Source organism: Nicotiana tomentosiformis, chromosome 6, assembly GCF_000390325.3.
Source record: "Nicotiana tomentosiformis chromosome 6, ASM39032v3, whole genome shotgun sequence".
NCBI lineage: Eukaryota > Viridiplantae > Streptophyta > Magnoliopsida > Solanales > Solanaceae > Nicotiana > Nicotiana tomentosiformis.
The window spans coordinates 147960778-147985002 of record NC_090817.1 but is presented as its reverse complement, the minus strand read 5'-3'; the positions used below and the strand labels follow the sequence as shown (position 1 = coordinate 147985002).

The 24225-nt window shown below is 38.9% G+C and overlaps 2 protein-coding genes across 3 annotated transcripts; both read right to left on the bottom strand.

Moving 5' to 3' along the window:
* Positions 1-13850: 13850 nt before the first annotated feature.
* On the bottom strand, positions 13851-17154 carry LOC104101435 (histidine-containing phosphotransfer protein 1-like). Its single transcript, XM_009608877.4, has 6 exons — positions 16996-17154; positions 16741-16871; positions 16567-16635; positions 16169-16240; positions 14721-14793; positions 13851-14167 (listed from the first exon to the last, which is right to left on the bottom strand). Exons 1-6 carry the CDS (start codon positions 17056-17058, stop codon positions 14117-14119), a joined length of 459 nt encoding a protein of 152 aa, XP_009607172.1. The 5' UTR covers positions 17059-17154; the 3' UTR covers positions 13851-14116.
* Positions 17155-19625: 2471 nt separating this feature from the next.
* On the bottom strand, positions 19626-23577 carry LOC104101434 (receptor-like cytosolic serine/threonine-protein kinase RBK2). Of its 2 annotated transcripts, none has more exons than XM_009608876.4 (8): positions 23356-23577; positions 22198-22567; positions 21448-21696; positions 21208-21362; positions 20955-21034; positions 20702-20837; positions 20470-20619; positions 19626-20247 (listed from the first exon to the last, which is right to left on the bottom strand). In XM_009608876.4, the coding sequence occupies exons 2-8, from the start codon at positions 22547-22549 to the stop codon at positions 20077-20079; spliced, it is 1293 nt and encodes a 430-aa protein (XP_009607171.1). In that variant the 5' UTR covers positions 22550-22567; positions 23356-23577; the 3' UTR covers positions 19626-20076. The 2 variants fall into 2 exon arrangements, with proteins under 2 accessions (XP_009607171.1, XP_033513334.1); XM_033657443.2 differs by having other exon boundaries at positions 23450-23577.
* Between the last annotated feature and the right edge of the window lie 648 nt (positions 23578-24225).

The following is a 24225-nucleotide window of genomic DNA, read 5'->3' as shown; positions in this document are numbered from 1 at the left end:
GGAGGGACTGCAATTGGGGTCCCGAGGTCGTGTTGCAAATTCCTTCTCTCGAGGAGAGCATCACAGCTCATGTGGAGGGTTTTTTAAGTGTTTATACTTACCCCTTCACATTGGGTCCCCTCGACCCAGTGATTGTTGATTTTTATAAAAGTTATCAGGTCACTCTTGGCCAAATTCACCCCTCTCTATGGCGCATAGTAATCATACTGCGCTTCTTCTCTAGCAAGGCCGGGGGGGCTAGAGTTTACTCTAAATCACCTTATGCGGTTGTATCGGCCTCGAATCTGTCGAGGACTAATCAGGCTCCAACGCCGGGCAACGAAGGCCTTAATCTCGAGCATCGACGAAGACAAGGATCGGGGTTGGATGAGCCATTTTGTACGGGTGAGGACCCGTGACAATATTACGGAAGGGAAGATGTCATTCCCCGAGGAGTGGAATTTTCACCGTAAGTGATCTTTCAAACTTTATTCTTCGTACTTTCTTCGACTTCACCTGATACCCCTTTCGATATGCAGTTGTTCCTTGGATGCCTCAAGCGATGCCCGACCTCGAGGATTGGGTTTGGAAGTTAGCCTCGACTTCTACTTATGCCGAACGCGCATGGCGTGATTTGGCAAAAGGCAGATGGGAGGCCAAGAATCATGGCGAGGAAGGGACCAAGTCCCCGGTTCCAAAACCGGGTGAAGATAAGAAAAGGAAAACTTCCTCGTAGTCCGAGGACCCCAAGCCCAAGCCTCGAAGGTTGAGGAGCAAAGTAATCACCCTTACAATGGACTCGGTCCAAAGACTGAGAGATGAAGAAGAGGAAAATGCCTCGGCACTGACGGTCTGACCTAGGAAAGCCGTCGAGGTTTCCAAACACTCCGAGCCGACAGTGGCTGCTAAAATCAAGCCTCGTGTCGAGGAGGCTTCCAAAAAGAAATCTGGTGAAGGTCCCGAATTACTAGAGGTCGAGGTCATTTCTCATTCATCCATGACCACACCGGACGGGGCCGGTTCTGAGACCCCGAAGATTGATCAGAGCATCCCGAGCGACTTGCTCGAGACCATGACAGCATGCCACTTGCCTTCTCTTCCGACTTTTTCTGAGGAGGCTTTAAGGGAAGCTCGAGAGTTGAAGACCCCTGATATGGGCGGAGGCTCTAGTATAGGGGATCCCTTTCGGGATTGCTTTACTGGAGTCAATGATGCCTCCGATATTAGTGACACTTCTATTCTCCTAGAAGAGGCCCAACGCCTCATATCTCGGGTAATAATCTGTTTACTGCACTTTGTTTCTTTACTCTCTTCTAAATCTGACTTGCGTTGTCCCTTTTTGTGTAGGCCCTTGCCAAGTTTCGAGCTGATCTCAGCCAGTGTGAGACCGAGCTCCAAAAGGTCTCGAAGGAGAGGAATGCTCTGAAGCTTCTTTGCTGCTAAAAGGACGAGGCTATAAAGCATCTTCAAGGGGATTTGGCCAAGGCTCATGAGGAAGAGGCCGAGCTAGATAAACAAGTGGGCATCCTTTTGATAGAGTACAGACTCGACCTAACTGTGGAAGTTAACACTTTGTTATCTCAGCTGCAACAAAAGGTTGAAAAGATCAGGTTGCTTCGGGGAGAAGTCGATCAGGTCAAGGCCGAGTGTGATCGGTGGAAGGAGACCATGGACCGCTTGGCTGCAGAAAAAGAAGCTACCTTAGCCAAACTATTATCGGCTGAGGTCCAACTTCGGGGCGTCAAACAGAAAAGTTCGGCCCAAGCCAAGAGAATCGAGGAGCTCGAAACCGGGCTTGCTAAGGCCGAGGCAGAGATCGAGAGGACAAAATTCATGGCGGATAAGTCCATTGCTATGTACCGGGCCGATGCTGAGGCTACTCTAATGCAGCTAAGGGAGGCTTCTGACCAAGAGCATTGGATCATAGACTCGGCAAAGTGCCAATCCCGGAGGGAGACCCTCGAGGAATTCCATACTCGAGGTTTTGACCTCTCCGAGGAGATAGCCCGAGCCAAGGTGCTTGAGGCTGAAGCCAGGCATCTTGCCTCCTTCGATGACAAAGATGATGATGAAGAAGGCAGTCGAGGAGGATCCGATGAGGGGCCTGCAGGAGAAGTTGTTCCCGAAGAAGAGGTCGAAAACCGGCCGTAGTTAGGATTTAGTTTCCTTTTTTGTAAGGCCTTGATCGGTCTATTGTACATACCCCTTTTATCAATATATAGTAGAAAAACTTCTTTTGAATCCCTTCTCAGTTTTGTGCTCAAAACATGTTTTGTGCTTTTGCCTTGTGAAAATTTTGTTGTTGTAACCTCTGTAATCTAGCGAATACAAGTTGGAACTTAGGACAAAACCCTTAGGTTCTTTAGACACGCAAGGGTGAGTGATCGACGATATGACCGCACTATTTTTTTTTATAACTAAGTTCGAGTATGTTTTGAACTCAGAATAGAATAACCCTTAGGTTTTATCAAATAATGGGTAATTTTCGAATCTTGTAGTAACATACCCATATTGGTCCTTAGGCTTAATAATAGAGTGAGTGATTGGTCGAACTCGAAGTAAGATAGCCCTTAGGCTTAATAGTCGAGTGAGTGATTGCTCGAACTCAAACTCGAAGTATTGTAGCCCGCAAACTTTTATGGCCGAGTGAGTGATTGCTCGAACTCGAAGTAAGATAGCCCTTCGACTCAATAGTCAAGTGAGTGATTGCTCAAACTCGAAATATCGTAGCCCGTAGGCTTTATGGTCGAGTGAGTGTTTGCTCGAACTCGAAGTAAGATAACACTTAGGCTCAATAGTCGAGTGAGTGATTGCTCGAACTCAAACTCGAACTCGAAATATCGTAGCCCGTAGGCTTTATGGTCGAGTGAGTGATTGCTCGAACTCGAAATAAGATAGCCCTTAGGCTCAATAGTCGAGTGAGTGATTGCTCGAACTCAAAATATCATAGCCCGTAGGCTTTATGGTCGAGTGAGTGATTGCTCGAACTCGAAGTAAGATAGCCCTTAGGCTCAATAGTCGAGTTAGTGATTGCTCGAACTCAAACTCGAAGTATTGTAGCTCGTAGGATTTATGGTCGAGTGAGTGATTGCTCGAACTCGAAGTAAGATAGCCCTTAGGCTCAATAGTTGAGTGAGTGATTGCTCGAACTCAAACTCGAAATATCATAGCCCGTAGGCTTTATGGTCGAGTGAGTGATTGCTCGAACTCGAAGTAAGATAGCCCTTAGGCTCAATAGTCGAGTGAGTGATTGCTCGAACTCGAACTCGAACTCGAAATATCGTAGCCCGTAGGCTTTATGGTCGAGTGAATGATTGCTCGAACTCGAAGTAAGATATCCCTTAGGCTCAATAGTCGAGTTAGAGATTGCTCGAACTCAAACTCAAAATATCGTAGCCCGTAGGCTTTATGGTGTAAGTTTTTCAAAACTCCTTCGGTAGTGGCCGGCCCTTAAGCCTGTTTGAATCGTGAAACAGAATGAAATTTGCAAAATATGAGTTATCGGTAAAGAGGTCATTATACATGTGTTCGTATTTTGTGCCAGGACTCGAGTAAAACTATGCGGGCATGGTTCGTTTTGACCATTTGGCCCTTACACTTTTCCCTATCGAGACCCTGTTTGACATGACTTTGGTATGAAATAACTTTCTAGTATCGAACTCGATTTATTCGATGGTAAAGGCCTCCAGTATTCGAGGTTGATTATAAAGAAGCCTTGGATACTATTGAATTGTCCTCAGGTAGCAAATAGTTGTTGTCTCATTAAAAACCTTGCCGAAAAAACCCGGTTGGGATAAAAACCGATCCAAGGGAACGACTGCATTTAGTCCTATCCCCATGGCCATTTTATGAAATGGGGGATGGATATCATCGGCGCTCTACTATCGACCCCAGGTAAAGCTAAATTCATTTTGTTTATGACTGACTATTTCTCTAAATTGGTTGAAGCACATGCGTTCGAGAAAGTGAGAGAAAAAGAGGTTATAGACTTCATCTGGGATCACATCGTGTGTCGATTTGGGATACCCAAAGAAATTGTATGCGACAATGGTAAGCAATTTATCGACAGTAAAGTAACAAAATTTCTTGAAGACCATAAAATAAAAAGGATATTGTCAACACCATATCACCCCAGTGGGAACGGACAGGCCGAATCGACAAACAAGACTATCATCCAAAACCTGAAGAAAAGGTTGAACGAAGCTAAAGGGAAATGGAGAGAAATTCTGCCTGAAGTCCTTTGGGCATATAGAATAACATCGAAGTCCAGTATGGGGGCAACTCCGTTTTACTTAGTGTATGGTTCCGAAGCATTAATTCCAGTCGGAAAACCCAGCGCAAGGTTTCGACATACATCGGAGGAATCAAACCATGAGGCTATGAGTACTAGCCTCGAATTATTAGATGAAAAACGATAAACGACACTTGTTCGAAAGGCTGCGCAAAAGCAACGAATCGAAAGGTACTACAATAGAAGAACCAACCTCCGCCACTTCAGGATCGTGAACCTAAGTCCTAAGAAGGTCACCGCCAACACTCGATATCCTAATGAAGGGAAGCTCGGCCCGAATTGGGATGGACCCTATCAAGTCCTCGATATAGTCGGAGGAGGGTCTTATAAACTCGGAATGATGGATGGCAAACCATTACCAAACAACTGGAACATATCACTCCTCAAACGATATTATTGTTAAGGTACTATTTTCTCCCTTCTTTCGTCTATATATATTCGACACTAACTTATTGCAGGAGTTCGACCAAAGACATTGAGACCTCATGTTTTAAAGTACGCGTTACACTTTTTTTCCCTTGGATCGGTTTTTATCCCAACCGGGTTTTTCGGCAAGGTTTTTAACGAGACAACAACTATGTGCTACCTGAGGACAATTCAATAGTATCCAAGGCTTCTTTACAATCAACCTCGAATACTGGAGGCCTTTACCATCGAATAAATCAAGTTCGATACTAGAAAGTTATTTCATACCAAAGTCATGTCAAACAGTGTCTCGATAGGGAAACGTGTAAGGGCCAAATGGTCAAAACGAACCATGCCCGCATAGTTTTGCTCGAGTCCTGGCACAAAATATGAACACATGTATAATGACCTATTTACCGATAACTCATATTTTGCAAATTTCATTCTGCTTCACGATTCAAACAGGCTTAAGGGCCGGCCACTACCGAAGGAGTTTTGAAAAACTTACACCATAAAGCCTACGGGCTACGATATTTCGAGTTTGAGTTCGAGCAATCTCTAACTCGACTATTGAGCCTAAGGGCTATTTTACTTCGAGTTCGAGCAATCACTCACTCGACCATAAAGCCTACGGGCTATGATATTTCGAGTTCGAGTTCGAGTTCGAGCAATCACTCATTCGACTATTGAGCCTAAGGGCTATCTTACTTCGAGTTCGAACAATCACTCACTCGACCATAAAGCCTACAGGATATGATATTTCGATTTCGAGTTCGAGCAATCACTCACACAACTATTGAGCCTAAGGGCTATCTTACTTCGAGTTCGAGCAATCACTCACTCGACCATAAATCCTACGGGCTACAATACTTCGAGTTTGAGTTCGAGCAATCACTAACTTGACTATTGAGCCTAAGGGCTATCTTACTTCGAGTTCGAGCAATCACTCACTCGACCATAAAGCCTACGGGCTACGATATTTCGAGTTCGAGTTCGAGCAATCACTCACTCGACTATTGAGCCTAAGGGCTATCTTACTTTGAGTTCGAGCAATCACTCACTCGACCATAAAGCCTACGGCATACGATATTTCGAGTTCGAGTTCGAGCAATCACTCACTCAACTATTGAGCCTAAGGGCTATCTTACTTCGAGTTCGAGCAATCACTCACTCGGCCATAAATCCTACGGGCTACAATACTTCGAGTTTGAGTTTGAGCAATCACTCACTCGACTATTGAGCCTAAGGGCTATCTTACTTTGAGTTCGAGCAATCACTCACTCGACCATAAAGCCTACGAGCTATGATATTTTGAGTTCGAGCAATCACTCACTCGACTATTGAGCCTAAGAGCTATCTTACTTCGAGTTCGAGCAATCACTCACTCGACCATAAAGCCTACGGGCTACGATATTTCGAGTTCGAGTTTGAGTTCGAGCAATCACTCACTCGACTATTGAGCCTAAGTGTTATCTTACTACGAGTTTGAGCAATCACTCACTCGACCATAAAGCCTACGGGCTACGATATTTCGAGTTTGAGCAATCACTCACTTGACTATTGAGCCTAAGGGCTATCTTACTTCGAGTTCGAGCAATCACTCACTCGGCCATAAAAGTTTGCGGGCTACAATACTTCGAGTTTGAGTTCGAGCAATCACTCACTCGACTATTAAGCCTAAGGGCTATCTTACTTCGAGTTCGAGCAATCACTCACTCGAATTTCGAAAGTTTTGTTTACTTGGTTCACCACTAGTAAAGAGTCACATTTGGCTTCAACAATTTCTGCTCCCAAGCTTTTAGCTAGTTCAAGACGTGTAATCATGGCCTCGTACTCGGCCTCATTGTTAGTCAACCTAGAAGTTTTGATAGATTGCCTAATAATGCCACCCGTGGGGGGTTTCAAAATGATGCCAAGCCTGGACCCCTTCACATTCGAAGCACCATCTGTGAAGAGGGTCCAAACCCCCGAAGATGTACCCGATTTTATCAAGAGTTCTTTTTCAACTTCGGGTACGAGGGTTGGCGTGAAATCGGCCACGAAGTCCGCTAAAATTTGAGACTTGATGGCTGTACGGGGTTGATATTCGATATCGTACCCACTGAGTTCGATAGCCCATTTGGCCAATCAGCCCGATAGTTCGGGCTTGTGCAAAATATTACGAAGTGGGTAGGTGGTTAACACGCATATGGGGTGACATTGAAAGTATGGTCTTAACTTTCTAGAGGCGCTTATCAGTGCAAGTGCCAATTTCTCTAAGTGTGGATATCCAGTTTCTGCTTCTCCTAAGGTTCGACTTACATAATAAATAGAAAATTGCGTACCTTGCTCTTCTCGAATTAGTACGCCACTCACCACGATTTCCGATACCACCAAGTATAAGTAAAGTTTGTTATCTACCTTCGGTATGTGAAGCAGTGGTGGGCACGACAAGTATCGCTTCAATTCTTCTAATATCTGTTGGCATTCCGGGGTCCAGGTGAAATCGTTCTTTTTGAGTAGAGAGAAGAATTGATGGCTTTAATCTGACGACCTCGAAATGAATCGGCCTAAGGCGGCTATCCGTCCGGTTAGCTTTTGCACGACTTTTACACTATCCATGACGGCGATGTCTTCGATGGCCTTGATATTATCGGGGTTGATCTCGATTCCCCGATTCGATACAATGAAGCCAAGGAACTTGCCCGAACCAACCCCGAAAGTACATTTCTCGGGGTTGAGCTTCATGTTATATTTCCTTAAAATCTTGAACGTCTCCTACAAATGAGTCAAATGGTCCTCTGCACGCAGGGACGTAACTAACATGTCATCAATATAAACTTCTATTGACTTACCTATTTGTTCTTCGAACATTTTATTTACTAGGCGTTGGTAAGTAACTCCTGCATTTTTTAGCCCGAAGGGCATTACATTATAACAATACGTTCCATACTTGGTGATAAATGAAGTCTTTTCTCGGTCCTCCGGGTTCATTTGAATTTGATTATACCCCGAATAGGCATCGAGAAAAGTAAGGATCTCGTGGCCGGCCGTGGCATCGATCATGCGATCGATGTTAGGCAGTGAAAAAGAATCTTTGAGGCACGCCTTGTTTAAATCCTTATAATCTATACACATTCTAAGTTTGTTCCATTTTTAGGGACTACAACTACATTGGCTAACCATTCAGGATATTTTACTTCCCGAATCGACCCTATTTTTAGAAGTTTAGTTACCTCGTCCTTTACGAATGCGTGCTTTACCTCGGACCAAGGTCTTCTTTTTTGTTTCACCGGTTTGAACCTAGGGTCCAGGCTCAGCCGGTGCGTTGTTATTGACGGTGGGATTCCTGTCATATTTAAATGGGACCAAGCAAAACAATCTATGTTATTGATAAGAAATTGAATAAGTTTTTTTCTGAGTTCGAGGGTCAATCCTGTTCCCAGGTATACCTTTCTCTCGGGCAGATGCCCGATCAATATAACCTGTTCCAGCTCTTCGACCGTCGATTTGGTGGCGTCAGAATCTTCGGGGATGATAAAAGCTCGAGGGGTCAGAAAGTCCTCCTCCTCTTCTTCTATTTTGCTGCTTCCCCGATTCGGTCGAGGCTTGCAGCTGTGATTGCTATTTAACTTCTCGTTTACCTTTGAAGCTTGACCTTTCTGAGGTTGATAGTGTTGATATTGGTGTTACCTCATCGTCTGCAAACATTTCCCTCGCAGCATGCCGCTCCCCGTACACTGTTTTTACACCATCCGACGTCGGGAATTTTATTACTTGGTGGAGAGTCGAAGGTACCGCCCTTATATTGTGGATCCAAGGCCTTCAGAGTAAGGCATTGTACCTCATGTCGCCCTCGATTACATGGAACTTGGTATTTTGGATGGTCCCAGCCACGTTTATAGGTAGAATAATCTCCCTTTTAGTTGTTTCACTGGCCATATTGAAGCCGTTTCAGACCCGAGCTGCGGGCACGACTTTATTTTGCAGACCGAGCTGCTCCACGACCCTCAATCGGATGATATTCGCAGAGCTACCTGGATCCACTAAAACATGCTTAACTTGAACTTTATTTAATAAGATAGAAATTATCAGAGCGTCGTTGTGGGGCCAAGAGATGCCTTTGGCTTCTTCGTTGTTGAATGATAATGTGTCATCAGGCATATAATCTCGGGTTCGTTTTTCTCTAGTGATCGGTATATTTGTGCGTTTGAGTATGGGTTTCTGTAGAGTGTCGACCCCACCGACGATCATATGAATGATATGTTCAGGTTCCTCCTGTTCATTTTTTCTGTTGGCGTCTCTCTCTCTCTGAAATAGTTCTTGGCTCGATCGCTGAGGAATTCTCAAAGGTGGCCCTCATTGAATAGACGGGCTACCTCCTCCCTTAATTGTCTGCAATCCTCGGTCTTGTGGCCATGTGTACCATGATATTTGCACATTGAATTTGGGTTTCTTTAGGAATGATCGGTTTGCATGGGTCTGGGCCACCTAATATCCTTGATCCTTCCGATTGCCGATATAATGCCCGATGCATCGATGCTAAAGTTATATTCCGATAATCGAGGTGCCTCTATAGGATCGGCATATTTGTTGAAACCACTTTTGCTCATAAGTCCCCGAGAATTCTGTCCTTGATCACTCATTCGATTGTTCCGGGCGGAATTGCATCCCGAACTATTGTTCCTTCGATTTGTGGTGTATGGTTGATATTGGTCTCTGTTCGACCTTGGCTCTCCGTCGATGTCCCTCTGGTTTTTTATAACCGACCTGTTTGGATGTACTGATCCGGAAGGAGCTCCTAATTGGTCCCCTTCGACCCTGATTTTTGACTGATATCGATTGTGCACATCTGCCCAAGTGATGCTATTGAACTTTGCTCGTTCAACCCTTGGGTGAAAGCTTGAACGGCCCAATCGTCCGTGATCGGTGTCAACTCCATACATTCCATTTGAAATCGGGACACGAATTCCCTCAGCATTTCGTTATCCTTTTATTTTACTTTAAAAAGGTCTGATTTCCTTGTTGCGACTTTTATGGCACCGACATGTGCCTTTACAAAAGAATCTGCTAGCATGAAAAATGAGTCGATGGAATTCGGTGGCAGATTGTGATACCGAATCATTGCCCGTTCGAGAGGGTCTCTCCGAATTTTTTCAACAACACAGATTCGATTTCGTCATCTTCTAAATCGTTACCCTTGATTACACATGTGTAACAGGCGACGTGTTCGTTGGGGTCGGTAGTTCCGTTATATTTGGGAATCTTGGGCATACGAAAATTTTTTGGGATTGGTTTTGGGACTGCACTCAAGGGAAAAGGCTTTTGCACGAATTTTTTTGAATCCAACCCTTTTATCATTGGTGGAGCCTCCGGGATCTGATCGACCCTGGAATTATATGTTTATACTTTTTTATCGTTTGCTTCGATCTGCTTTGTGATTTCCTCGAGTATCTTAGCAATTTCGGGAGTAGTCCCCGATTCTTGCTCATTTGACCTTACTATGGCTGGCTCCGTTATGTGGGCAATTTTTCGAGGTGGACTGGGCTTTGGCCTGCTTGGTACCTGGGTTTGGCTCTGTAACTGAGTTATCGCTACTTGTTGGGCATGCAACATTTCAAAATTCATACGCAAGTTGACTCCGTTTTTGTCAACGTTATGGGTGTCTCGAGCTGCAGATCGAATACCGCCATGAACGCTATTTTCAGGTTCAGAACGTTGGTTTGCCTCAAGTGCCACATGCGAATTAACGTCTAGTGGTACTTCGACCCGAGCTTCAGGTACTCCGACTCGAGCTTCCACGGCATTGACAAGCAGCCTTCCGGCCCTGGGCGTCAAGTTGTTGGTTTCATCTTGAAGGCCGGCTTCGTTTTCGATAGGTAAAGCCATTAATCGAGTGTTTTCAAAAGACAAGCGTAAAATGGTATGTGTTGTAGATTTGTATCAAATAACTACTGTTATTCTCAGCCCCACGGTGGGCGCCAAACTATTTACCCCGAAAATCGGATAGAGTTGAATTTGTACGTAGTTCTAAGGGTATATGTAATAACTTGACACAAATCGTAAAGAGAAATAGAAATATCCAATCTTGACTATAAAGAATAAAAGATAAACACAGTAGAAAGGAGAAAAATGAATGAGCATAATAAGATGAAGTGATGGAGCTCAAAAAAGGTTAATCTTTCAATACGAGAAAATAGGATTCTTGTTACAATGTAAATGACTCGCTGCCCTACAGAAACAACAATCATCCCTTTTATAGTGGAGAGATCCTACTTTAGATATAATAAAAAATACATAGTGGGGAACCCATGATGAATTAGCTTTTCCCTAATTCCTGCCATGATTCTCTCCCCTAGTGCGGTTGCAACGGCTCTTGTCTGTGAGCTCGATATTGACTCGAGCTCTCGATCTTGACTCGAGCTCGATTCCGACTCGGAGTCTGATATCGATTCGGGGTCGGTGCCGGTCGGCCTATGGATCTTAAGCTCGATAACTTCGCTTCGCCTCGTAGCTCGATTTGAATTCGAGCTCGATAATGATATCGAGCTTGACATTGATCGGTCCTAGAACTCGAAGCTTGATGACCTGACTTCGGACCTCAATCTGATATTACGAAGACGCTCTTCGATCAAAGTATTACCATCTCGACCAGTTTGTACGACGGACTGATCGGTTTTGGCCGTATACACGGTGCTCTCCTCTTTTTGCACGTATAGATTCGATTGAGCACTGCACATGCTGTGTCGTTGACAAATGCTAACACATAGCAAATGGATATTTCATGTTTGTTCTGTTGAATAAATAGAGGTGTACTGAGCTACTGACAAAGGTGTGGATTAACTTTGTTGAGAGATTTTTCTAAAACCCTACACCTTGCTTAAAACTAAAATGTTCATTAAAAGTCTTTTATGCAGAAATTAGGATGTCGTCTTGGTCTCGAAATGCTAAACTAGGAATGCCAACCATCTCAGCAAATGCTAAACTCCATTTCGTCAGACTAGAAAAATCAAGAACTCAAAGGTATTCCTAGCTTATATATCCAACTAAACTAATTTCCAATAACTGTTTCACCTAAGGTTCATTAAATAACTTTCCTAGCTGGGGATTTACCTAGCTGTTGGCTAGATTAGTTATTGGTCTGGACCGAAAGTGACTATGAGTTACTTCCTCCGTTCACTTTTACATGCCATGTATATTAAAAGTAGATTTTCATTTTTACTTGTCACTTTACGCACATCAAGAGAATGACAATTTTTTTTTTGTTTTACTCTTAATTCATTAACCAACATTTCTTGAATAAATAATAGTCAGTTGTAGCTTTCCAATGCTTAATATTGGAATTCACCCGGAACTCTTTATTATCACCCTTCGTTAAACACAAAAGTCCACTAAAGTCATCTTTTATTTTCTTGTTCTTTGGAGTATTTTTTCTTCAGAAGTTATTTAAAAATTTGGGTTCAATTATTGAGTATCGATTAATAGGGTTATTGTGTTAAAATTATCATGTCAATCATTGTTTTTTAAGGGACGTAAAAAGTCAAAATGTGTCAAGTAAAAGTGAACGGAAAGAGTATATTACACCCTATCCCTTTATGATATAGGTAGCAGGACCAACCATAAAATGAGCCTTGTTCCATTCTTCCCTTGATATACAGATAATTAACTAAAAAGGAAAAGGAAAAACAGAGAGCTATCCCAATTTGTGAGGAAACAAATTATTTATACCCTTTTTTCCCCCTGTTTAAGAGACAAAAGAACTCTAGTTTGTCTTAAAGTAGTGCTAGGCTTCATCACAAGAGAGAGCAAGAAAACCAAAAAAGATGTTAATAGACTTATGCAAATCCCGTTCAACCACATTGAGGTGAAAAAGACCAAAAGAAGTTAGGAAATCCATGAATTTCACGTTCTAAATTAAAGTAGTTGGAGAACTTGCTTATAAAAAGGCAGATTCATTGAACTACCTACAGATCAGTGAAAGCAACTCTTATTGACTGACCTCCAAAGAAGAGCTTTGACCATCTTATTAAATTTCTAGTCCATAAGCAACTTCATGCAGGTGGCTAATCTAATAATAAGAGGTCACATCTTGCTGGAGCTAAGCATATATCGGGTAAAACTGATAATCCGAACCGAAAAAAACTTACTGGGTTATCGATATTGGGTTATTAGTTTAATGGTTCGGTAACGGTTTTGTATTTTTTTACTATTGAGTTATCTGTTCGGGTCTCGGTTTATCCAATTTTATTAATTGGTTAACCGATAACCCAATAAAATTAAAAAAATTATGATTTTATCCTTAAAGTATATAAATACATCTAGGGCTTCAGCCTTCTCTGAACTTTGTTCAACTGCAAGTCTTCATTCTTCATTCCTTCAAGGGTAGCAGTGAGATGTACTCTTGAAATATAATTTTGTGATTATTGAATAATTTGAGGTAGGATATAACCTCCTTAACATTCACTATAGACTCCAGTGAATTGTACTGCGGCTCAACTTTATGTAAAACTATTCCTTACTTGATTACTTCCTTTTCTTTGTTTGTAATATGAAAAATTGAGGGAACTTGCAAATGGTATCCTGTGGTCAAATAAGCAACTTGCACTGAGTAAAACAAAAGTATGTATTTTAAAAGAAAAATGGAATGGCGAAATGGCTATGCTTTGGAATCTGATTATGCAAACTTCAGTGATTGAAGTTCAGTCCATGGCATTATACACTATATTTCTCATTATCTAATCGGGTAAACCAATAACCGAACTAATAACGATCGATAACCGATATCTTATCGGTTCGGTTATCGGTTTAGCATATTTATAAACCGATAACCGACATGCTAAACCGATAATATTCACAACCGAACCGAACCGGCCGATGCCCACCCTACTTCTCACATGTTGTGGGTCAACGGCAAATCTGAAGTGGGTTCTATGTGTTCAACTGAATCTATTACTTTTAGGTCAAACAATGTATACAATTATACATATACAACAAAAATTGAGAAAATTTGCATATAATAAGATCACACTAATTTTGAACCCACTAGATCCTAGATTTGCTTGTTGTTTGGGGGGGGGGGGGGGGAGGTGGAAGACATCATCCATATGCATCTGACACTGTCCTTTACAATTTGTTAACAACAAGGTGAACACCTCAAGTTCTAGTACTTAATAATGGCTGAAGCTTACCACGTAAATTCTGATAATAACAACCCTAGTGATAACCATTGAAGGGAGAAAAAGTTCAGCTGTTAGTATATAGATAGCTCACTGCCAAAAGGCGAAAGGAATTTTGAAGTAACAATATAGGAAATCTGCTATTCACAATGAATTCTTTACATCTTCAACTATTAGAATCCAGCAATCAAAGCAGTTCACACCAAAATCTTGAAACTCATTTGCAATGCCAACTCCCTTCCTCTCTACTATCCTTGTATTTTGGTATGCCTTAAATTATCAGCACCTATGACAGGACAAGAATCGTACCACCAGCTGCCAAGATTTGCTGCTCTAGCTACATTTTCATAAAACAAGCAGTGATTTGAGCTGACTTTAAGACTTCGGGGAGAAACAAAAAAGAACCTTTCTCAAAATTAACTATTAATATATTGGAAATAATCGAAAACATAATTGGTAATGTGACAAAGGCAAGGTGCTAAAAACCTTATTGGAAAAAATGGAGACTTCAGGGAATCAAAAGCTTTTAATGAAGCCAAAGAGGCAATGAACCATACTCTTCTCATGGAAGAGAATTCGATGTCAGAAATCTGGTATCTCAAACAATACTTGAGTGGTAAAAACTAAATCAAATGAGAATGCTGAGAGGGCAGTTTCACTATCTCATTAAACGCCAGCCTCAAGGCAAATTTCATGTTTGCTTATCAAATGCTATGACCTATAACACATACTCTGTCAACTATATCATGAAATAATTGGTGAAATATCCAAGTTGATGGTTGAGCATCAGAACACCCGACTCACTGAACTTTTAGTATCATATACTAAGTAGCTTTCTCTTCAATGATATGGCACTTAGACTTGGAATGCATTCATAGATGAGTACTTACCCTCAACAAGGTTTCGAGTTTGTTCTTCACAAGAAAATATTCATGTTTCACGTGCTGCAGACATTGCACACACCTGCACAAGGAAAACAAATGTACAAAGCTGAAGCATTTTGCAGTCTCATGGGTACAACTAAAAAATCGAACTCCAATGCAACATGAACACAATAGCAAGACAGTATGAAGACTTAAATCCAAACTAAAGCAAGGTAATGATGGGGCTCGTCATTTCTTACAACCATTTGCAATTATATGTCTGAAAGCCGGAACTAATAAAGAGGCTTTAACTCTTATGTTATCTCATGGAGTTAAAAGTTCCTACAAGGGAATCGAATCAAGATGGAATACCTATCTATCCTTTTATTTGTCTTGAAACCCAAAGCCACAGCTACATGGTGTTAGTTGCTGACTTATGGACTATATGTACATAACATATGGTACATAAATCTTCAATGCTTTCTTCCAACATAATACTAAAACGTAACTATGTGGAAATGCTTCAACTGAGTTGGCCTTAATATTCATCTTGTGAAAGAGAGAAGATTGTATACTCAGCTAAACAATGCAAACTTTAGCAAATTTGAGACGGAAAGAAGTACAAATGCTACTTTTAGAGATCTCTGCAGAGATTGCGGTTCATGGTGGTGTTCTCTTAAGGGGCAATGATAATTTAGTGAAACTTTAGAGACTCACTAGAGAAAGTGGTCTATTATTGCGATTTGATAACTTTGAAAGTGAAACTTACTGCTACTTTGGCAATTCAAAGAATTTGGCTACTACTATAAGAGATAAACAATAATGAAGTGGCATGCTAGACTCCAATATCCTTAACCAACCAGAAATATCTCTACTCAAATCCCATTGTTTTCTATACCTGCATACATTATATATATAAAACTCCCAAAAGGCGTGAACTTCATTTTGTTAATTGCTTCAACAAGGTTGATTTTGTCCAGAAAAGCGAGACAGAAGCACAACTTTATCCCCAAAACACAAAAGAAGAGACAGGAACACAAAGAGACCAGGAAATTTGGGGGGGGGGGGGGGAGACAGAGACGTGACAGACACTGGGTGATTGAAATTACAATGGAGTAGCTGGAAAAGAGAAATCGGAAAGTTCTAGACATGTACCCCTTGTGAATGAAGATCCATATTAGCCTCAAATAGTATCTGACTTAGCCAATGATAAACATTCTTCTAATTTGATTAAAGAATATACCACATGATAACAGGTAAGTCTCATACTATCGTTTTTCTATGCACTACCTCTCGACCAGTTTATGACCATGCTGCGAAATGAATTTAATGATTATAAACCACAATGACCAATTTTGGACATGGTAGAATACAAAACTTTCATAGTAAACTATTTTTCTGAATATCTAAGCAGCCAAATTTGTTTATGAAATTTTCTCAAATCCCATACGAATAGAGCATAAAGCAAAACTCACCCTTCAAGGTTCTTCTGTTCACAAAAGTTTCTGAAAGCTATACAAGCATTCGTTACTCTTTGTGCACCTACGCTGCTCAACATTAAAGAGATTCAGGTCAGATAAAGTAATAGTGATACTTAAGAAAAACAGAAAGTCTTCAATTCAACTATCTACTTACTGTGATCTAAAATCTAATAGCATAAAACAAAATCTCTGAGTACAATAAATTCACCAAGTAGGTATTACTTGTCAACTAACCTACTATTCAGAAAAGTAGTCCAAATGTAACTGGAAAATACAAAAAATCTTCAACATCAATTGAAGTAGTTCAGTCAACGACACAGACCTAATAATGTAAGGGGCCGACTAAAACTAAGTATTCCTAAAAATGTAAGGGACCAACTAAAATTAAGTACCTGGAACTGCTACCCTTGAATTGGTGGACATGGGAATCAACTTGCTTAAAATCCACAACCTGCTGCTGACTAAACAATTAAAAAAAAAAAAAACTAATGAGCCAAAAGTTCAACTTTTATAAAACAAAATCAAGGAAAAATAACCCCAGAAAATTATAAGACACTTAATCTCACAGTGTAGCTGCCAGATTGTTGATAATCTTTTCTGAATCTTCAAAGAAAAGTGTCACTACTTCAAATACAAAATCAGGGTTGCTCTCATCTTGTAGTTTCTTAAGCTGAAGAAACTGATCATCCAAGAATCCCTTTGTAAAAGAAAAAGAAAAATTATTTTTTTGAACAAGAAAAACGAAACCCACATCAGAAAAAGCCTCAAATCAATAAACAAAAATAAAACAAATGTAAAAGAAATTGGGAAAAGAAACTTACCTCATGGTACAAAGCTGTAATGAAGTCGATAAACTGTTTCTGCAATTTTCCAACAATTTCCATTTTTTGGGTGCACTCAAAACTCCAACTTGTACTATTCTGTTAGTACTATTTTATTTACGGAAAAGGGTTACCGGTCGAAAATGGTTTAAAAATACCTTCGTTAACTGCAAATGCCCATAATGTTTGTATCTAAGAGAAGGACAAACAATACCCTTAACATATTAAAAATGGCTCAAAATTAACTTCCATTAACCTTTTAATCCGTAAATGCCCCTAACGTTTATTTTTGGACTCAAACTTACCCCTATATCTAACATGATATTATATAAATATATAAAAAAAAATATACATTGATTATATATAAAAATATGTATTATTATACATTAATATTTTAATATATATTTACATGATATTATTTATAGAAGAAATTATACGGTATAGTTTTCCCTATTAATTATGATCTATAACTCGAATTTAAGCTGACAATGAAACGACAGTTTTTGCTAATATTTTAGCTCTATTGTTATATATTAAAACACCATTAGTTTCCATTAAAAAGATCATGTGAAGTCCATTAATGTGCTAAGCAGTTGGATATGTATATAATTAAAGGTTTTAAATAATTTCCTTTACATTTGTTTCTTTGTTTCTCCTTTAGAATCATTCTATTGTTATGTTTGCAAATTAAAATTTATATTTGTTAAACTTATTAAGATCTGTAAAATTTGAAGGGAAAACTATACCGTATAATTTCTCGTAAAAATAATATCATATAAAATATATATTAAAATATTAATGTATAATATACATATTTTTATATATAATCAATGTATATTTTTTATATATTTAACTAGCGAATGTAATTATTTTTAGCTGACCGCCCAAATATATAGAAGCGGGTCAGGGTCGTTGGGTATTTTAAAAGATACTGGTGAGTTTATTTAATACAAATAATATATGTGGCAGGTTAAGAAAATGTCACATGGCGAAGTAAAAGTCAAAAAATTGACCAGGTTAGTTCCGTTAAATATATGAGTAAGTCTGAGCCCAAAAACAAACGTTAGGGGCATTTGCGGACCAAAATGTTAACAGAGGGTATTTTTGAGCCATTTTCAATATGTTAGGGGTATTGTTGGCCCTTCTGTTAGATATAGGGGTAAGTTTGAGCCAAAAAACAAACGTTAGAGACATTTGCGGACCAAAAGGTTAACAGATGATATTTTTGAATCATTTTCAATACGTTAGGGGTATTGTTAGCCCTTTTCTGTTTTATTTATGTGACTTTAAACTTTGCAGATCAAGCAGATGACGAGAGTTACAGATGTGACAAATATATATGGGTCCCCAAAGTCTGAGAAAAGGCGTTGAAGGATCAAATTAGTGAAGTTCTAAAGGTGGAATTGACTACATTCATTATAATAATGGATTTAGATATTTTCTTATATAAATAATGAGAAACAAAATACTTATATAAATAATGAAACTCTTAACATTTGGGTTAATTGGTGAATTTTGATATAGTTAAAACATATAGTTCTATATAACTTGTAAAGAATTTTATAACTCAGAGTGTAACCAAGAGGTGGATTTGGAGAGAACATAATTGCATCTTACCTTGATGAACGCAAGCCTTTTTGTTGCTAGTTCAGTACTGGCATGTAAGAGAAATAACAACTTTTTCTAGTAGAGGCACAAAACGCAAAGAGTTAATTTACTCATCCTTCTTTTCTCTCTTTAATTTTAAAAATTATCTTTAAACTATTTTCTCTACTCAAAGCGCAAAGAGTTAACATTAGACCATCAAAATTGTCAGGTGCACATTTTTTTTTTTTATCAAATTACACTAAACATGTAATTTTTTGATGTCGTTAGTAGATAAATTTAATATTTTCAATGTATTACCCATTTAAAGATGAATCCTAGAAGAAGAAAAAAGAAAAAGACAACAGGGAGGATATACCTTTTGGCTATATAACAGCGTTGGAAGTAAGAAGCAGATTTTTATAAGCTCATTATAGCCAGAAAAAACTCGTAGTCCATTCAAACAATTTAAAAAGTTACTAGTACTGAGCGAACTAATGTTACAGCATGTTTGGCCAAACTTTTAAAATTTACTTATTTTGAGAAGTATTTTTTTAAAAAGTGCTTTTTAAAAAAGTACTTTTGGTGAGAATCAATTTGTGTTTAGCTAATTAATATGAAAATCACTTTTGAGCAGCAATTAGTGTTTGACCAGACTTTTCAAAAGTGCTTATAAGTGTATTTTTCTCATAAGTGCTTTTCAAAAAAATATTTCTGAGAAGAAACTATTTTTTTCTACTCCTCAGAAGCTACTTCTGCTTCTACTCAAAAACACTTTTTTTCTTTTAAAAAGCTTGTCAAACACCTTTAACTTTAAAAAAAAAAAAAAAAAAAAAAACTTTTGGCCAAGAAGAAAGCTTGACCAAACAGCAATGGGGGAGTTCAAGAGAACTTGCATTGGCATATTTAAGTGTTTTCCCCCCTTGAATCATGTCAATCTTTTCTACCGATACGCTCCAATAGCATTATAAGAATTACAAATAAAGAATTATTTCACTATACTTATAGTGACTATTATCACTTCTTTTTTATTTTAATGTAATGTTTGACCACTACATTTATTTACCATTGTCAGTAGCTAGAAGACGCCTTTGGCATCCAGTAGTCGCGGACTGACTGTAGATCCTTGGTAGGGGCGGAGCTAGCGCTTTGGTTACGGGTTTAGCCGAACTCAGTGACTTTGGTTCAAACCCGATATTTATCTTAAAAAGTTCATTGAATATGTACAAATTATTAATTTAGAACCCACTAAATAGCTCCGCCTCTGATTCCTAATCATATGGGGGTAGGTCTCATGACGGGCAGTTAGGTAAAGTTCCCCATTGTAGGTCTCATGACGGGGCAGGGAGAAAAATATGAGCAGATGCATAATTCCATACTTTCCATTAATCATGAGACGAAAATCGAAGGTCCTAAATCCCCTATCCCTCTTCCAAAGGATGTTGTTAGTTTTATATCAACCCAACATCACAGTTTGAGCCTTAAGCCAGAGACATCTCAGACTTCAATTGGTATCTGTTGCTGCATACTTAAACCACTTAAACCTCTGATCATTTTGCATTCTTCTGCACTAAAGAGTTGTTCATAATGCCTCTTCCAATCGGAAGATTTTCTGCATCTCCTGATTATATCTAAGCTGCCACTATTGCCTTTGAGAAGCTGCAGAACCTGTATTCAGAGTTCAGTTTTCAGTTCTTCACAAATGAGGATACATAAAAACTGTTAATAAACAATCATAAAGGCATGTGGAGTAAAGAAGGCAAGAGTTCAGTTCCAACATCCCCCTTAATTCATGTGAGTGGTTTGATCTCAGTAACATGTTCGAATAGCCTTGTGTATGTAGAATAGAAAATTTAACTTTTTTTTGATCAAGCAATGTTCAACACTTGCCTGACTTATTCGCGGACGTCTGATGGAAGACTGTTGTATACACAAGGAAGCAGCCAATACCATGAGATTCATCTGCAATAAGTTGTAGTCATCAGCAAGTGAAGGATCAACAAGCTCTCTTATTCTATTCTTCTTCAGCAGGGGTTTGGCCTAGAAAAAGCAAAGAGGAAATATTCAGATTTTGTTTTTCACATACAATGGTGAGTAAATAATAGAGAGTAGAGAGGGATACCCATATGACAAGGCTTTGCTGTGTGTAATCAAGTGCTCGACGTCCAGTTATAAGTTCCAAGATTAGCACTCCGAATGCAAAAACATCAGTTTTTTCATCTACTATGCCATGCATTAAGAACTCTGGAGCAAGGTAGCTGCATCCTCAATTACAAAGTTCAATGAGAAGATTTAGCAAGACACAAACTGATACTAGATTAGAAACCTTAGCTGCAAGTACAAGACATTGAGGAAGCTCTAAACAGTATACGAACCCAAATGTGCCCTCAAATTTCGATATTGTGATGTGAGTCCATCGCTCTGGCAACCATTTGGCAAGGCCAAAATCACAAATCTGAAATGAAAACAGAAAATTTTTGAGGTTCAAACACCCAAGACCCTTTTAAAAGATTCATCTGGATAAGTTTTTCTTGATACCAAGGTCAGTAAGTGAGAAATTTAAAATACTATTTCCAGCAAGTAGAGTTTACTTGATACCAATAACAGTTATGATAGCCATAATAATACCTGAGGTTCAAAGTCCTTAGTAAGCAATATATTTGCAGCCTTAATATCTCTATGGATAATTCTTCTTTGACCTCCCTCGTGAAGATATCGCAGCCCTTCAGCCACCCCAACAGCTACCTTATACCTGATTTTCCAATCTAGTTTCTGCTTTGACACTTTACAACACTAAACAAAATCAGTAAAGAGATATAGACCAAGAAAAAGATAGACACCGCATTTGAGATCATGAGAGGCACGAACCCTGCAACATGTTGGCCAAGCTTCCATTAGGAGAAAGCTCAAGAACAAGATAGAGACCTTCAACTGCATAACCAATCAATTTAGCAGTGTTTGGATGGTTGACATGGGCCATTATCCCCAGCTCAGATAAAAAATCCCCAGTTCTCTCATCCTGCTTTCCCTTCGTGAGCCGCTTAATTGCAACAAATTGGCCACTTTTTAAACATCCTTTGTAAACTTCTGCATAACCACCCTTCCCTATCAAATTTCCTACAGCATGAAATGCACAATTTGACCATCAGAAACTGCACTATTGGAGATCTTCTCTCATGTAAGTTAGCATGTTACAACAAATTTAACCGACAGTAAAGGTCCAACTTTATCCCTCTACCATACCAATTTTTTCTATTTTACCCTCCGCTATACTTTGGGGCTATTCATACCTTTTCTCTTTAGCAAATCGTCTCATATTTGTCTTGTCCTAACAGAACTCCAACCCGAAGTGCACTGGGTGGATTCCATGCACGTATAACAATACTCGGGGAAAGAAGTCCAAATTTAGCCTTCTCTCCATTATACTTCAGGTTGGAGCTCCATCAGAGGTCAACGGAAAATCCGAGAGTATTTGTTAACGACAAATATATAAATTGCAAAGTATGACAAAAGATAAAAATTAAAATATTTCATATAGCAGGAGGTAGAGTGGTAATTTTGACCCTTTTCAATTTAATAAAATGTTATAAGATGTGAAATCCCAAGCTGAATACTGACCTTGGTGGAAATTGTTGGTTGCAGCATGGAGCTCAGAGAGGGTGAAACTCCTCCACTGAGGCTTGAAGTAATTCAAATCAGCATCAACAATGGGATTTTTCCTAACACCAACTAACTCTCTCATGCTGCTGCTAAATCGTTTAGATAGTTTGAGAGGATCCTTAGCTAAGTATCTTCTTGATTTGGTTCTGAATAGCTCGAGAAATCCAGCCCATTTGGAAGCAGGTCTCTGATGTTTTGCAACTTCCAATTCTGAAGTGCTGGCTTTTGAAGAGTCTGATTCTGATACTGCAGTCCTTAAAAAGTCCTCTAAAACTGTGTCCGGAGAGCCATTTACCTTTTCTTTGTCCATCTTTAGAAATTCAAATGCCTAGCACACAATAGCAAAAATACTTGAGTAAATTATTAATTCCTTTCTCCAAATTTATCTGACACTATTTCCGTTTGGAACGTTGCAAAATGTTTGACATCGTTCAATGTGTAAACAGTTTTTACAATATTTCAAGAGTTCAATTTCATTAAACTATTCAAGATTTAAAACTTTGATGTGATGCTTTTCCATCGTACTAATTTTCAACTATACTTCAATCTTTTCTCCAATTACCTTTAATATAAGTCCAATTAATATCTTAAACTTTAGCAATATGCCTCAATCTCAAACAAGTCGAATCCGCTATATGATGATGATCATGTTTCTCCATTTTAACTATATCTTAAACTTGGTGTCTAATAAGTACCATCATATATAAAATAAAACAGAGTGAGTAACAGACAGCAGAATAGTTTTCCAGATCATGCATAGCTAGCAAAAGGAGAAATAATATTATGCAAAATTCATCTTAACTAGAAATAAACAGACACTGGTTGTTTTTGTTACACCAGAAAACTGAAATAAAGGGCCAGAAAAATAAAAGACAAGCTTTTAAGACAGACAAATAATTAGCAAATAGAGCGAGGACCACTAATTACTCACAATTAGCATATCCCAGAAATTTTCACAGTATTAAGAAAGAGAGAAATTTGTGACGACAACAAAAGCAGAGCAGTAACACAGAACAAAACGAACACAGAAACAGAACGAAGTTAAGAGGAACAAAGTTATACAGAAATTACTGATTAATAGGGGAGAACTAAATCACATGCATGAAGAAAACATACCCATAAAGCAGAAGAAACAGACGAAGGTTTGATGAAAAGCAGAACAGAACTGAACGGTGGAAGAAAGAGATAAAAATGGAAGTAAAAATATTACCAAGAGACATAGATGACTGCTGATCAACTTGTTTTATATTTTTCACGTCTACTGTTAGAACAGAAACGAAACCAAGAAAGGAAAAAGGAAATACGAAAAAAGGATACAAAAGGAAGGGGGGAAAAGAGAGGAGACAAAAGGAAGGGAAAAAGGTATAATAGGAAACAGGAACAGTCTTTGTTGCCTTTTTCTTTTTCCATTTTAATGTGTGTGTTTTTTATTTATTAATGTTGGCTCCGATCTTTAATTTCAGTAATATACTTCTCTTTTTGGTTTATTGTTTTTCTCCTTGTGTTCTATTGTTATTATTATTATTATTGGAACACACAATTGGTATATTGGCAAGATGTTTTATTTTCTGCCAAAACAAGCTAACTTACTCCCTTCGTCAACAACAATGAAAAGAGTGCTAAAATATAAGGTAAATACTTATATTTTAATTCAAACAAATTAATATTTAAATGAGAATATATATTACTACTTAACAATAATAATACTGAGATATTCATTTATTTGATGTTAAATGTGCATGTAAGTTTTTACGAATGAAGTTTTTTATGAGGGAATGGAAGGGGAAATAGTAAAGAGGATGAAATAGAAGTTGCAGAAGATTTTTATGAGGGAAAGAAATCTTAGTCGGTACGAATGTTTGTAAAATACGTAGCTATTATTGCAGTAATTGCGGCTCCTCTACTCTACGATAGGTTTGTCTATATAAGAAGACCCTAATAATTTTGATGTATTAGGTTTGCATTATACGTCTAAAGAAACAATAT